A 14,289-nucleotide genomic window follows, 5' to 3' on the forward strand; every position below is an offset into this window, starting at 1 on the left:
AAAATATATTCTTGATCATTTGCTATCACATGCATATTATTCCACTTAAAGTTAAACAATAATATTATAGTGAGTCTGTGCCTTACTATAAATTATATTTAGATGAATGACCATGAAACTTATTCATCTCTGGTACCAGAAACAAGGTCTGGTTTTCAGTAGATTCTTGGTAAATGCTGACTTGGAAACAAATTAGACATTTAAATTGTGCATTTTTAAGAGGGAAACCATGCATAGGTCTTCAGTGGCCAAAGAATGAAATATAAACTCAGGACACCAAGCCTCAGACCAGCTTCAAACTTCACTTCTTAAAATTGTAAGCTGGCACCATTCATTCCTAGTATCTTCATTTCTTTCTTCATTAGGAAGGTCTAAGATATCATCTTTCACTCTCCATGGGGTGTAATGCTTGATACAAATGGTCAATTTGACAATTTAGTATCACCAAGGAGGCAAACTCTGAGGATGATGCTGAGGGAGTTCATAGACTGAGTCCATCCAGGAGGGATGACATACCTTAACTCTGGACAGGCCCAGATTCCTGGATGGATTAAAGTGACCTAAAGGCCAGCATTTATATGTATCTCCTTCTTGACATTGTACATGATGTGATAGTCTACCTTACCCCTCTATGCTTTTTGTGTATGCTTATTTGATCAGAATATGAAGAATATGAATATTGGACAGAAATGAACATTATAGAAACAGCTGGTCTATACAGAAACCACTAGGAACATATGGGAGTATAGAGAAAATAAAGAATGCCTAGGGATAAATACCACATAGTAAGCCACAGACGATGCTTACCATTCACATAGAGGCTATGCTTCTCCAGTGTGTAGTTTCCCAGTTGGGTGACTCCACGGCTCAGATGACTTAGTTCTGAGTACAGACCCTGAGCATCCATTCCAGGATGTGCAGGGTCGTGCTGGTAGGTGCAGGTGGTACCCACCACTGTGAATGTTCCATTCTTCGCAGGCCTTAAAGAGAAAGGTGTAGAGATTCAAGGGAGGTTCTAATGTATAATGTATATGGAAACCCCAAGGAAGGAGAAAACAGCAGAAGATCAAAAGAAGGGATAATTATTGTCAGGCAATAATGAGGGCAATTATATGGAAGTAGAATAACCTGAGGGAGGTCAGTCTGCAACTTGAGTTAAAGGAGCTATTATGGAACAAGGATCCAAGCTGTGAATGAAAAAGGAGAAAAGAGAGTAAATGGGTAAAAAATGTAGATGAAGTTAGTTTTGGCATGGGCTTTTCAGGACAGAGGGTCTTACTAGGTGTTGTAGGACATGCTCAGTGGAGTTGAACAAGGCTGAGCCACTGATCATGTCAGCTGAATATGGAAGGTTAGAGATGGTGAAGTTGATGGTGAAGGTTTCCAGGTGGTGCCTCATAGCTGGAGGAAGACAGAGAGTAAATACCCACAACTGAGTATTCACTGTGACACAACTGGAATTCTGCTCTGACATGATTATCCAACACTTACATGGGTGCTGGGAATTTGAACTTTGGTGTTCATGTTTGTGGGCCAAACACTTTACCCATGGATTCATCTACCCATCCTAAGCAGAAGCTTCTTAATTTAGTACTGAAGTTCATTCTAAGCTGTTTTTTTTTTGAAATGACATTAACTTTAGCCTTCATTAACTATCCTTTCTGTAGTAAGGCTTCTTCTTTATGCAAACCCAGGTATAATAAATTCTCTGTATGTATATGCTATTTTTGATTACTGAGTCATTGCTGATGTAATTCCCTATAATCAACACTTTATTCCCCATTCATCTGGATCATCCCTATTTATACCAGGCATATCAGTACAGGTGGAGTTTTCTCTGTAAAGCCCTCTTCTCTATCATGCCAGTTATACTTCCCTCTGAATTGTCCTCATTTTATTGAAATCATCTGTTTACCTCATGAACATGTTATTTGCGTGACCGGAGGCATCTAATTTAACTGCTCGTCTGATTTTGTGCTTCTTATGATGAGCCTAGCACTGGGTTCTTCACATCACAAGCTTCCTATCTCTTATCTGACATGTGACAACTGTGAGAAGTGTGGGGCAAGACATTTTCATCAAGTGAAATCAAAGCCCCCCCTCCCCCCCAGGTACCTGTATTGGACTCTGGCTGTAGAGATGTTGATGCGGAGGGCAAGATGGTGGTGGCTGGTTCTGGAGCTGTGGGAAAGGCTGTCATCAGGCACGGACAGAGTACCCTGATAGGTAAGCCCTTATAGCACAGATCCAAGTTAGACAAATCACCCACAAAAATAAGGGAAAGAGCAGTCATGTGAGTGGAGAAATGAGAAAAAAAACCTGTGAATGAAATTAATAAGATAGGGTGGTAAGAAGAGGGACTGATCAAAGAGTAAGGGTGAATGTGAGTGCAGAAAATGAAAGGGACCATTGTAAAGAAGAATATACAAATAATAGGTCGAAAAAGAATAAAAAAGAATGAAAACAGCATTTGAGGAGGTAGAAGCAAAGCAGAAGGAAGAAAGTACAAGTAAATGAATGAGTATAGTTAGGCAATTAGGCAGATGGAGGGTGTGAAGTGTGCGGGGAAGTTAGAGGAATAAATGGACAAATAGGAAGATGGATGGGTGGGTGGTTAAGTTGTTCACAGGGTGGCTGGACAGGCATATAGATACATAGTGAAAGCAAGAGAGAGAGAAACTGAGTGTCAAATAGACATTTGGAAAAAAGAAGATGTGTGGTAAATGGGAGAATGGATTGACAAAAGCATGGGTAGGTAGGTAGGTGGATTCATGGATAGATGGTTCATAGATAGATGTATATATCTGTAAGTATATATTCATTCCTAAGTACACAGATGGATGTGAAGATAGATGGATGGATGGATGGATGGACAAATGGATACAGGAAATGAAGGACAAATAACAAAGGACAGAAGTAAACGATGGATAAGTGAGTGAATAAATATAGAAAGAAACAAAACCAGATAGAATAAATTGTAAAAGGATGATCAGTAAAATGTGTAGATGTATGAACTGATGGATGAGTGGGTGGAAATACAGCATCAAATAAGAAGAATGTTAGGGAAATGAAAGAATGGATTGCTGAAAAGAGAGGTGAACAGGTCACTGATTTTTTAAAAAGCAAAAGTCTCAAATCACATAAATAACCATCATAATTTATAACCTGAGAATGGATTCCCTAATGGGGCCCCAGTAGCATTTGTTAATGGGAGGGATAAACTACAGTCACCATCTGACCTCTGTCCTATAACTTGTTCAGACGTCTTACTTTAACCAAGAGGAGTATGAAAAGTTCAGAAATCCAATGCTAGGCATAAAGGTCCACAAGAGAGGCCTAGAACTCATCTACTAAGACCTTAGCCTCTCTTAGGTGGCTGGTTTGTTCTGAGGCATGCTTTCTTTCTGAATGAAGAGACATACATAGGCCAAAATGCTTAGTTTTATGGATACATACTTGTAGGAGGTACATCTGGACCAGGTTCATTGTAACCTAGGAAACAAAAATTATGCATAAGTGGAAGCACCATAGTGGTTCCGTACACAATGCTTTGGTACATGTGGGGCCCCATTTTGAAAAATATTTTTGTGTATACTGAGACTCGAACTCATGTGCCCAGATCTGACTTAAATGTCATCATGAACAATTTCTTATTATTTCAATTAGATCTATCTCTTCACACTATACAATAGCAAGAGAACAATAAGAAATTTAAGCTTATATACTCCCACATATGCAGTTTATCTGCAATATTGTCTTCCCTTTTAATCTACCTCTGTTATTTAGTTTTTGTTTACTGAGCACTTACTCTCTGTGGTATTCTATTTCCAAATGGAGCATACAGTAATGACCAAATCAATCTTTACTGCACTGCAGTTTACAGTGGGACAAGGTACACATGAAAATTATTTGCTCCTGATGGCAGAGATAAAATCTGATTTATAGTAGATTTTGGTAATTATTGACTGGATAACAAAGTGATGCATTTAAACAGTACAATTTATGAATCAGAACCCAAGCAAGTTTTTTCCTGGAACAGAATTAAAGGGATGAATGTAAACCAGAATATCAAAGTGAGGGCATGTTTCTTTAATTCTCTTTGCCTCAGTTTTTCTCTTTGTTAAAATGAGAGTAATGCGGGGTCCACATTGTCTCCTCTCGTCCATAATTGTGTATAATAGTTAATGTTGCTTATCAATTTTGCTGGTCTCAGGAATACCTAGGAGACAAACTTTTGGGCATGTCTCTGAGAGGGTTTCTAGGTTGGTTTGTGGTCTAAAGATCTGTCTTAATTGTGGGAAGTTCTGCATCATGGGGCATGACTAAATAGATAGAAGAAAACAATTGGATGACTTGCATTTATCCGTTCTTCTTTCCTGACTTTTGGTGCTATGTGACCAGGCATCTCACCTTCCTTGTCATGATGAGAATGATTTCCCTAAATTAGAAGCTATGATAAACCTTTCTTCTCTTAAGTTGATTTTCTCAGGTATTTTCTCTCAAAATAAAAAAAAAATATAGCCACTTCTGAGGCAATGGTGATACATGAGTGTATGTTTCCAAGAACTATTTCTAAGTTGGGGAGGACAGGAAAGACATGGTGTGGGAGGGTAGGGGAGCAGAGGAGAACGGAGGGGAAGGGAAGGTAGGGAATAAAAGGAAGAAGATGACGAGGGGTGGGAGGAAAGGAAAAGTGAAAGAGAGGAAGTGAGTTGAGGAAAGGGAAGGAGAGAACTATTTAGACCAGTTTTTCTAATGTTATGCTTTGCAATTTAAAATGCCATACAGGGCATATCACTTAGAATCTGTCCTTTCTTGGTTTTATGCTAATATGTAGTAACTGAAGCTTAGGTTATTAGATATACAAATGCATGCTGTGTAAGAAAACCGTCCAGGAGAAAAGTTAATCTAGTATCAAAGGTGAGAAAAAAGGCTGACTGTGAGACAAGGGGATCCTCACTATTTCTCCATGAAAGACTGTTCAGTGATGTATTTGGCTAGAACATTACACTGCCAATGAACAACTGGGCTCATGTCTTAGATGGAAAAATCTCAAGCTGAGAATTATAAAGGAGCAGTCTTCTGGGGTGTGGTGGGGTTTTTTGTTAGGAGCCTGGATTTGAATCCTAATATCTCCCGAAAGAACTGGCAACTGAAAACCTTCGTAGCATGCAGGAAGACAGGGAGGTGGAGACAGCAAACACTCACCATTGATGTAAAGGCTGTCTTTATCCAGAGAGTATGGACCCAGCTGGGTGATTCCACGGGTCTGCCAGCTTAGGTCATAGAAAATTGGCTTGGCAGGCAGTCTCAGACTGTTGGGAACCTGGCGGTACGTGCAAAGGGCATCTACCTGGGTCTGGGCACCATTCTTCACTGACCTAAGGTGTGGAGAAAGAGGTATACACTGAGGAGATGTTAACCATCTGCTGTCTCACGCTCTATCGTCACTACCCAACTCATAACCTCCACTCTGATTTTGTTGAGACTGTTTGCTGCTTTGGTCTCCAAGGTACTTTCTCAAATTAGTATCTCCACATTTGTGGTTACTCATATCTAAAAGCTTTTCTTTGCACTGTTCCTTGGATTACTTACAAAGCTATCCCAACTTTGGTTTCACCTCCTCTACTTTCTCTCCTTTCTCTTTCTTCCCTCTTTCATTTTCCCTTCTTCCTCACCTTCCTTCTCTCTATTATTGTCTTCTTCCCCATCTGTTTTCTTCTCTCATTCCCCTTTCTCCTCCTCATTTTCCTTCTCTGCTCTTCTTCCCCTTCCTTGCTCCTCTTTCCCCATTCCTTCATCTTCTTCTTCCCCTCCTTTTCTCCTGCTCTTCCCTTTACCCCCATTCAGAGTGTTCTTTATTTTCTTCTTCATCCTTTTCTTCCTTTTTCTTGTTTTGTAGCAATTTCTTTGGCAATGAAACATTCTTATTCTCATTAGAGGTTCATCATAGACTCAAAGTTTTAAAGGGAGGCTCAACGAAGAACGCAGATGTATCAGAAAGGCTTGGAAAGGTACCAGATTAACACGGCTCCTCCCTTCCAGAAGTTATACAATCAATAACGAGTGATGAAGAGAAGATTGCCTAACCTACTGAGACACTTTGAAGCTGTACAGAGAGCTTCAGTATCAAAGCTTTCACGAGTTATTATTCATGTTAGGTTTACAGTAATGGGACTGCCTTTGCGTTGGCCATGCTCCTATAAGTAGTCCCTCAAATTCAAGCCTATAGCTAACCCAGTAAACTCATTGAATCACCACATTGGACTATGGTGTGTCATCATTTCCTTCTCAGGGGTAAATAGCAATCTGCCTGCCTGCCACTGTCTTTCAAATTTTGGGATTAAAGGCTTGTGTTACTGTATCCAGCCTTAAGTTTTGTTTTGTTTTACAACAATTTAATATTTTCATGATGCTTGCATCAAAATTAAGCGCTTATATATTCTTGGCAACTGATCTATAGAGAGGCCATCCCTAAGTCCTCCACAACTGGTGAATTAATTCTAGGCACGTACTCTGCTATTAAGTCATGCCACCACCATACTACTGAGGGATTAATCACAAGTACACTGTTGCTATAAAATAGTAGATTGACTTAAAAGTCATCAAATGGCAGAACAACAACAACAAAAAAAGAACGCCTTGATCCTAAGTGCTCCCATTATCACAACTCCAAGTCTTTTCCAGTGGGATAATGGGTTGGTAAGGGAGAGGACGGAAGCTGCAATGGAAACTGTGTCTCACCTCAGAGTGGTTACTCTACAGCCTGTGTATAGGGGGCCAAGACTGCTCCTCTGAAACAAAGGGCTGAGCTGTAGAGAAAGAAGTGAGTCAGAGTAGGTTAGAGGCCTTCTTCCGCACTAGAAGGGGAATGAAACTGCTTGAGGGCAGGAGGTAACTCACCAGGTGCTGCATGAGTGTATCTGTGATATTGAACTTGGGAGAGCCAATCTGGCCCATGTCGGCAGAGTAGCGTAGGTTGTTGATAGTGAAGTTTACTGTGAACATCTCCTCACCAACTTTCCCAGCTGTGTAGGTAGAAAGAGATAATGTTAAAAGCTAAAACAGACTTGACAGTAGGTAGATGGAGATAGAGGGCATTAATGTGCCATATAGTGGGTCCAAGGGTTACTTTTATTCCTCTCAGAGAACTCAAGGGTGACTCGCCAATGTAGATATTAAGGGTGCCCTTGACATGAAGAATCCTGATAGACCATTTCTACCATCCCACGTTCCATATAGGAGGGTTCAGTATAAACAAAAGGTCTTTTGTTTTGTGAGGGGAAAGGCTCATATTATCTGCTCAAGAACTGGTGACTACTAATGACTATTCCTCTCTTTTTTCTCTCCCTCTCATCTCCCTTTTTATTTCTCTTGTAATAACCAGAACCTGGAGACAACCTAGATAGCCCTCAACCAAAGAATGGATAAAGAAAATGTGGTGCATTTATACATTAGAGTACTATTCAGCAGTAAAAACGAATGACATCTTGAATTTTGCAAGCAAATGGATGGAACTAGAAAACACTATCCTGAGTGAGGTAACCCAGACCCAAAAAGATGAATATGGTATGTACTCACTCATAAGTGGATATTAGCTATAAACAAAAGATATTTATTGAGCCTATAGTTCATGATCCTAGAGAAGCTAAGTAATAAGGTGAACCCTAAGAAAAACATATATAGACTCACCTGAAAAGTTGAAATAGACAAGATCATCTGACAAAATTGGGAACATGGGGATGCATGGAGAGTGGAGGTAGAAGAAAAAAGGATGGGGAGAAGAGGAGGGATGAAGAGAACTTGAGGGAATGGGATAGTTGAGATAAAGGAAGAACAGAGATGAGAGCAAGGAAAGAGATATCTTGATTGAGGGAGCTGTTATGGTGTTAGCAAGAAACTTGGTTCTAGAGAAATTCCCAGGAATTCACAAGGATTACCCCAACTAAGTCCCTAAGCAATAGAGGAGAGGGGGTTTGAACTGGCCTTGCCCTGTAGTCAGACTGATGAATATCTTTTTTATTTTTAATTTTTTTAATTAAAAATTTCTGCCTCCTCCCCACCTCCCTTTTCCCCCCCTCCCCCCACTCCCCACTTCCCACACCCCACTTCCCTCCCCCTCCCTCTCCAGTCCACAGAACAGTCAGGGTTCTCTGCCCTGTGGGCAGTCCAAGGTCCTCCCCCCTCCATACAGTCTGGGAAGGTGAGCATCCAAACCGGCTAGGTTCCCACAAAGCCAGTACATGCAGTAGGGTCAAAACTCAGTGCTATTGTCCTTGGCTTCTCAACAGCCCTCATTGTCCACCATATTCAGTGAGTCCAGTTTTATCCCATGCATTTTCAGACCCAGTCCAGCTGGCCTTAGTGAGCTCCCAATATATCAGCCCCACCGTCTCAGTGGGTGGGTGCCCCCCTTGCGGTCTTGACTTCCTTGCTCTTGTTCTCCCTCCTTCTGTTCCTCATTTGGACCTTGGGAGCTCAGTCCATTGCTCCAATGTGGGTCTCTGTCTCTATCTCCATCCATCGCCAGATGAAGGCTCTATGGTGATGAATATCTTAAATGTCACCATAGAACATTTAGCTCCTTCCCTTTCTTCTCCCTTTCTCACTCTATTCGCCATCTACCTTTTCTCTTCCTCTTTGTCTCGTCTTTGCCTTTTCTTGTTCCTCTCCTTTCTTTTCTGTCCCACTCCACTTCCTTCTTTCTCGATTCTCTCTTCTTTCCTCTTTATTTGTTCTTTTCTTCCCCACTTATTTCTTTCTTATTCTTCCTCTCTGCCTTCTTCCCTTCCACTTCTCCATCACTCCTCCTCCCTTCCCTCTGTTCCACCTTCTCGCTCTTTTCCCCTTTCTTTTCCTTGGTACCCCTCCTTCTAGACCTACTCTACTCCATCTCTCTCTGTCTCTTTCCAATCTCTCTTTCTCCTACTTCCTTTATTCTTTTATCCTAGTATCAGTACCAGTACAAAAGATGCAGAGAAAGGGAGAGAGAGAGAGAGAGAGAGAGAGAGAGAGAGAGAGAGAGAGAGAGAGGAGAGAAATAAAAAGAGAAAAATGTGAAGAAGAAAAACAAAATGAAACCATCTCAATGAACCAGAAGTCACCTCGTAACTTATTCAACAAGGGTTTTAAGACAAACTTAATAAAAACTATATAATGCATAGTTGCAAATAACCAAGGGCTTTCCTAGCTTTGTTCAGAATTTGTCCGTAATTGCTTCCCCATTGTCTTTCTTTGGAAGACCTGAACCACAGTTGATTTTTTTTGTCACATCACAAATTATTGCTTGCTGAAATAAATTCTTTAATAGAAAAAATGTTATTGTGCCTCAGTTTATCTCTTAAGGACAACAAAGTCAGGTTTGTGGGAGAACTAAAACAAAACAAACGCAATAATCAGCGTGGTAGGAGATGGTATGTGAATCTACGTCTTCCTCACCCAAGAAGCCAGGGGAGGAGGATGCCACTTCTCTCACTGAGGTGTTGGGGAGGTTGGTGAAGTTGAGAGTGATGGGTGCCACCACAGAATGATTGACTGAGTAGCAGATTAAGAGAGAAGCTCCCAACCCGGAACAAAGCCGTGCAAAGCACCTAATCATGGGGCACTGTTAGAGTAACAGTGTCAGAAGCAGGGAATACTTGGAAACTCTTAAGTTATTAAAGACCTCTTTCTTCTTTCTCCCAAGAAACATGCATTGTGCATCTATGTAGATTCTCAAGTAGCCTCTATGGGTCCAAATATTAACAGAGCATAGTCAATAATCTTCTAATCCTACTAGATTTCACTTCCAACCAATGAATGAATCAGTTCTGTGGAAAAAGCACCATTTTGGGGGTCCTTGAAAGTGGAGGCAGAACCTAGACAATGACAGCCAGAAATACTCACTAATGTTAGCTGGGGCTGCAGTTCCAAAATGGTAACCTGTAAAGAAAAAGTGAGGGACGTAAGGATGAATATCAAGGACTAAGGGGAAAGGAGAATGCAGTCTTTGGGGTTCTCAGAAGTGAAAGGAATGCTGATGGGACCAAGAACCCTATTCATTCAAAGCAAGCATTCTACCCACTTCCTCATGGTATTTTTGAATCATCACAATAAAGAGAGAACACAGACACAAACAGAAGAAAAATGTGACAAAGATCATTCTAGAAAGAGGGATTAATTGGTCAGTACTTTAGCAAAACCTAAGACTCTAAGTGGGGGAGAGCTCATGGCTTAAATGTGGGATCTCACCATTAATGTAGAGACTGTTCTGGTCCAGGGTATAGGGGCCCAGACGGGTGATGCCATGTGTCTCATGGCTCAACTTCCAAAATAGCTGATCTCGGACTAATCCAGGGCTCATGGAGTCAGAGAGGAAGGTGCAGATTATGTCTACACCTGTGGCTTCTCTATGATTGTCTGACCTGGAAGAAAGACATGAGAGATTCGTACACCAAGGTCAGTTCTAGAGCATTTGGGGCATTGGATGCAGGGGGCAGAAGAGAGGAGGCTGAAGATCACAAAGAGAATAGTTATAAAGTTTAAAAGTCCTTTAAAAGTTTTAAAGTGTCCTCTAGACACTGGGATCAGAAATAATTGTGTGTGTGTGTGTGTTTTGTGTGTGTTTAGACTCAGATAAGCAACCTTGAATATGTGGACAGCTTCTAGGCATCTGCTTTCTTTCATTGCTGAATCAGGATCTCTCTATTTTCTGCTGCACTACACACTCAGGCCATGTGGCTGAGCCATTCCTGTGTCTGCCTCCCACCTCATTGCAGGAATATTAGGATTACTGATGCATGCCACTAAATGGGGCTTTGTGTGTTGGTTCTGGGAATCAAACTCATCATCAAGCTTGCATTGCAAATGCTTTTGTGCACTAAGCCATTTTTCCAGCCCTGCATCCTGCATTATTTTTCATTGTCTTTTATATTGTTTTGAGATAAGGTCATTCATTAGGACCTGTGGCTTTCCAGTTAGGTTATGCTGGCTGACTAGTGAGCTCTAGCCCTCTGCCTGTCTTTTCCAGGAGTTAGTTCTTTCACATTGCTGAATCAGGGTTTCTCTTGTTACCAGTGCTGTGTTTACAGATGTTTGCCACCACACCTAGCATATTTATGTGGACTCTTGGGGGTTGAGGTCACTTTTATGCTTCTATGGGAAACACTTTACCAAATGACCCATCTCTCTAATGCTTCCTAAATTTTTTTGCTTATGCTGAATACAGGAAATTCAGTTCTTCTAAGAGAACCCCCATTTTAAGTAGAATGTCACTTGAATTTTCTAGGCTAAACAATTCCTATTAGTAATTTACTAATTGCTCAGTATGTACTCTATTTCTACTCTGCGTAAGAAGAATGTGTTAGAGCATCAGGGTGGATGCTAAACATGATGATAGAAGCACATGGTCTCTGCTGGCTGCTTCAAGACAGTCCACTCCCTCTAGGGGTCTTACCTGAGTGAAGCCAGTCTGCATCCAGAGTAGTGTGTGGCAATGATGGTCTTATTGAACAAGGTGTCAAGCTGATGGAAAAAAATAAATAGTAAGGAAAATATAGATGGGACCTTGCCAGGGAGTTGTAAGGTAGAGTTAGTGGGATTCTTGGAAGGACTCACCAAATAATGTAAGATCCACTTGGTGGAGTTGAACTTCAAGGAACCTGGATGACCCATCTCCTCTGTGTAGTGTAAGTTGGTGATGGTGAAGTTGAGAGTGATGGGTACCATGATAGTACCAACGACTATAGCAGTGGGGAAATAGAGATGTTTAGATTTAGAACTGGTACTGGCCAAGGCTGCGTCTAATTCTGTGTAGCATTGTTGGACTAACAAGTTTTGAAGCAGGGGATATTCTGGATCTGTTAAAACATTAGAATTGGAGCCTTTCTTCTTGCATCCAGGAATGATTAATGTTCAAAAAGTTCTGTCATCAACTCCTTAGGTCCAAAGGTGAATAGGGAATCATCACCTAAAGTATATTCTAGGGAAGTTATCAAACTATTATAATTTAGGAGAAGTTAGTAGAAGGGCAGATAGGAAAATTAGTGACCCAACTGATGACTCTAAAAAGTTCTTTGTAGAAAGCATTATTTCAGAGATGACAAAAAGCATGGCAAAGAGTTGCTAGAATCTAAGCAATAAGGAGAACACTCCAGAAGAGTGCATAATGAGTTAAAGAAACTTAAAATTACTTTACTATTTTCAAAGGGAGTACAGGTGTGAGATTTGCAGGAACCTCTGAGCTTACTCCAGAGAGGTAATGGTTAAATAACGCAAAGCCTTGGATGTGACTCATAGAACAAAAAGAACCCCTTGAATGTTATTTAGAAGAAAGGAATTCTATAGATACAATCACATCATAAAGAATGTTGTAGCTGCTACTTGGGAGACATTAGGAAGCCAGAATCTTTCTAGGAAAAACATGCCTACCTCAATAAACTCTAAATGATATAGATGCAGAGAAAGAAAAGGTTTGAGAGTATCCCCAAAGGGCCAAAAGATGAGATTCGGTGACAGTTGGATGTGGGAGGTGAGCACGAGGAGGGGTGAGCACTCTGCCTGTGCCTTTGGTAATTATGAGAAGAATGGTTATATTTGGAGGACAATTATATCTTCACGATGAGTGATTGTGATGGTTGCTGTTGATGATCAATTTGATAGACTCTAGCATCACTTTGGGAAATAAGCTTAGCATACTTGTGGAAGGCTATCTTGTTCATATAAATTGATATGGGAAAACACATTTCAACTATGACCAGGACCGAATTTCCCTGGATATGGCATCCTATAATGTATAAAATGGAGAAAGGCACTGGAGCACTAACGTGTTCTCATGAGTCTGTTTTCTAGTTGTGAATGTGATGTGACCAAAGGTTTCAAGCTCCTGCTGTTTTAACTCTCTGATGGACTGTATCTTAAAAAGATAAAAATAAGTCCTTCATTCTTTCCTTGAGTTGTTTTGATTAGGATATTTTATCATTGTAACAAATAAAAAGTAAGTTGGTGGTCAAAGAGACCTCAGTGATATCTCGGAAGTATGTAGACCAATGTTCAGGAACTCCTTTGTGGTACTGATCCGGATCAGAATTTGGACCCTGAGTAACTAGTTTGCAGAATGAAAAACAAAGTCTTCACTGCAAGGTAGATGAGCCTCGAAAGAAGAAACAGTTTGTTTGCCTTTTTGGTACCAATAAGAACATGTATCCTTCCCTACCTGTGGAATTAGTTGTAGAGAATGGAGTCAGAGAGGAAGCTGGGAAGGATGTGGTAGTCACAGTTGCTGAGACAAAACAAAAAACAAAAAAAAACCTAAGATGAGGAATGAAATACAAATTGTGATACATCTTTAATTAATGGCTGCAACCTGGATGCCTATTTCCAAGAATCTGCGTTTTGTTTTATGGCATCTATTATTTGAAATTTGATATCACCCTTGGGTTGTGTGCTTTGGGGAAGGGTGGGTGACCCTTACTATCTCTATTTTAGTCTATATTTCCATAAATCTTTTTGAAATCCTGATCAGTTAAACTGGATAGTAGAAAAAAAGGTTGGCTTATCGATATATTCTTTTTTTAAAAAAAAAAAATTTGTTTATTTGTTATGTATACAGTGTTCCTCTGCATGTATGCCTTCATGCCAGAAGAGGGCACCAAATCTCATTCAGATGGGTGTGAGCCACCATGTGGGTGCTGGGAATTGAACTCAGGACCTCTGGAACAGCAACCAGTGCTCTTAACCACTCAGCCATCTCTCCAGCCCTGGCTTATCCATATTTTCATATTTCAGGAGATGGGAGGCAGCCAGGGGCATGTAGATTTCTGTAATACTCACTGTTCAGGATCATATCTGAGGTTAGATTGGTGTAACCTATAGAGACATGGAAAGGTAATGAGGGAAGAGAGAGATTGTCAACAAAAAGGCAACTTTTGACATGAACCAAGCTCTCTTAAATTACTAGAGTTTCTAATTCTGTCTTTAGAAAGATTCTATTTCCAATTTTACTTCAGACTGTGTTTGTAGCTTACCTTTAGCCACAGAACTCACCCAGGCAGGCAGAAAGAACCCACATTCAAACAAGACCTTTTATATTGAAGTGAGAGATCCTATTGTAAAAACTAGGGAGGAAGTACCCTAAGTGGTTGGTTGGGAACTCCATTTTCCTGTATTTTCCAGAGAAGAAGTGCTTATATCTGGAACAATAGCAGGGAAGAGATCTCTGCTCACTCAAGGCTGGAGATAGAGTGAAGGTATGGTATAGAGACAGTAGGTTCATGGACCCCTTCATTTCTAATGTCTAGGTTGTATATAGTA

The 14,289-nt window shown here is 40.6% G+C and overlaps 1 protein-coding gene across 50 annotated transcripts in view; it reads right to left on the reverse strand.

Annotated features, from left to right (window-relative positions):
- Muc16 (mucin 16, cell surface associated) overlaps positions 1 to 14,289 on the reverse strand; it is a 187,966-nt gene that overhangs the window by 56,143 nt on the left and 117,534 nt on the right. For 49 of the 50 annotated variants that reach the window (XM_050132491.1, XM_050132490.1, XM_050132488.1 and 46 more), the window contains 14 exons: positions 13,810 to 13,845; positions 13,193 to 13,258; positions 11,596 to 11,720; positions 11,435 to 11,502; positions 10,231 to 10,403; positions 9,886 to 9,921; positions 6,904 to 7,028; positions 6,745 to 6,812; positions 5,209 to 5,381; positions 3,457 to 3,492; positions 2,116 to 2,181; positions 1,280 to 1,401; positions 1,129 to 1,187; positions 808 to 980 (listed from right to left, as the gene is read on the reverse strand). In XM_050132491.1, the coding sequence (XP_049988448.1) occupies positions 808 to 980; positions 1,129 to 1,187; positions 1,280 to 1,401; positions 2,116 to 2,181; positions 3,457 to 3,492; positions 5,209 to 5,381; positions 6,745 to 6,812; positions 6,904 to 7,028; positions 9,886 to 9,921; positions 10,231 to 10,403; positions 11,435 to 11,502; positions 11,596 to 11,720; positions 13,193 to 13,258; positions 13,810 to 13,845 (1,326 nt within the window). The remainder of the gene's footprint in view (positions 1 to 807; positions 981 to 1,128; positions 1,188 to 1,279; positions 1,402 to 2,115; positions 2,182 to 3,456; positions 3,493 to 5,208; positions 5,382 to 6,744; positions 6,813 to 6,903; positions 7,029 to 9,885; positions 9,922 to 10,230; positions 10,404 to 11,434; positions 11,503 to 11,595; positions 11,721 to 13,192; positions 13,259 to 13,809; positions 13,846 to 14,289) is intronic. The other variant, XM_050132492.1, reaches the window with a different exon arrangement.

This window comes from Alexandromys fortis, unplaced genomic scaffold (assembly GCF_014885135.2).
Source record: "Alexandromys fortis isolate MF-2015 unplaced genomic scaffold, M_Fortis_MF-2015_v1.1 scaffold_392, whole genome shotgun sequence".
Taxonomy (NCBI): Eukaryota; Metazoa; Chordata; class Mammalia; order Rodentia; family Cricetidae; genus Alexandromys; species Alexandromys fortis.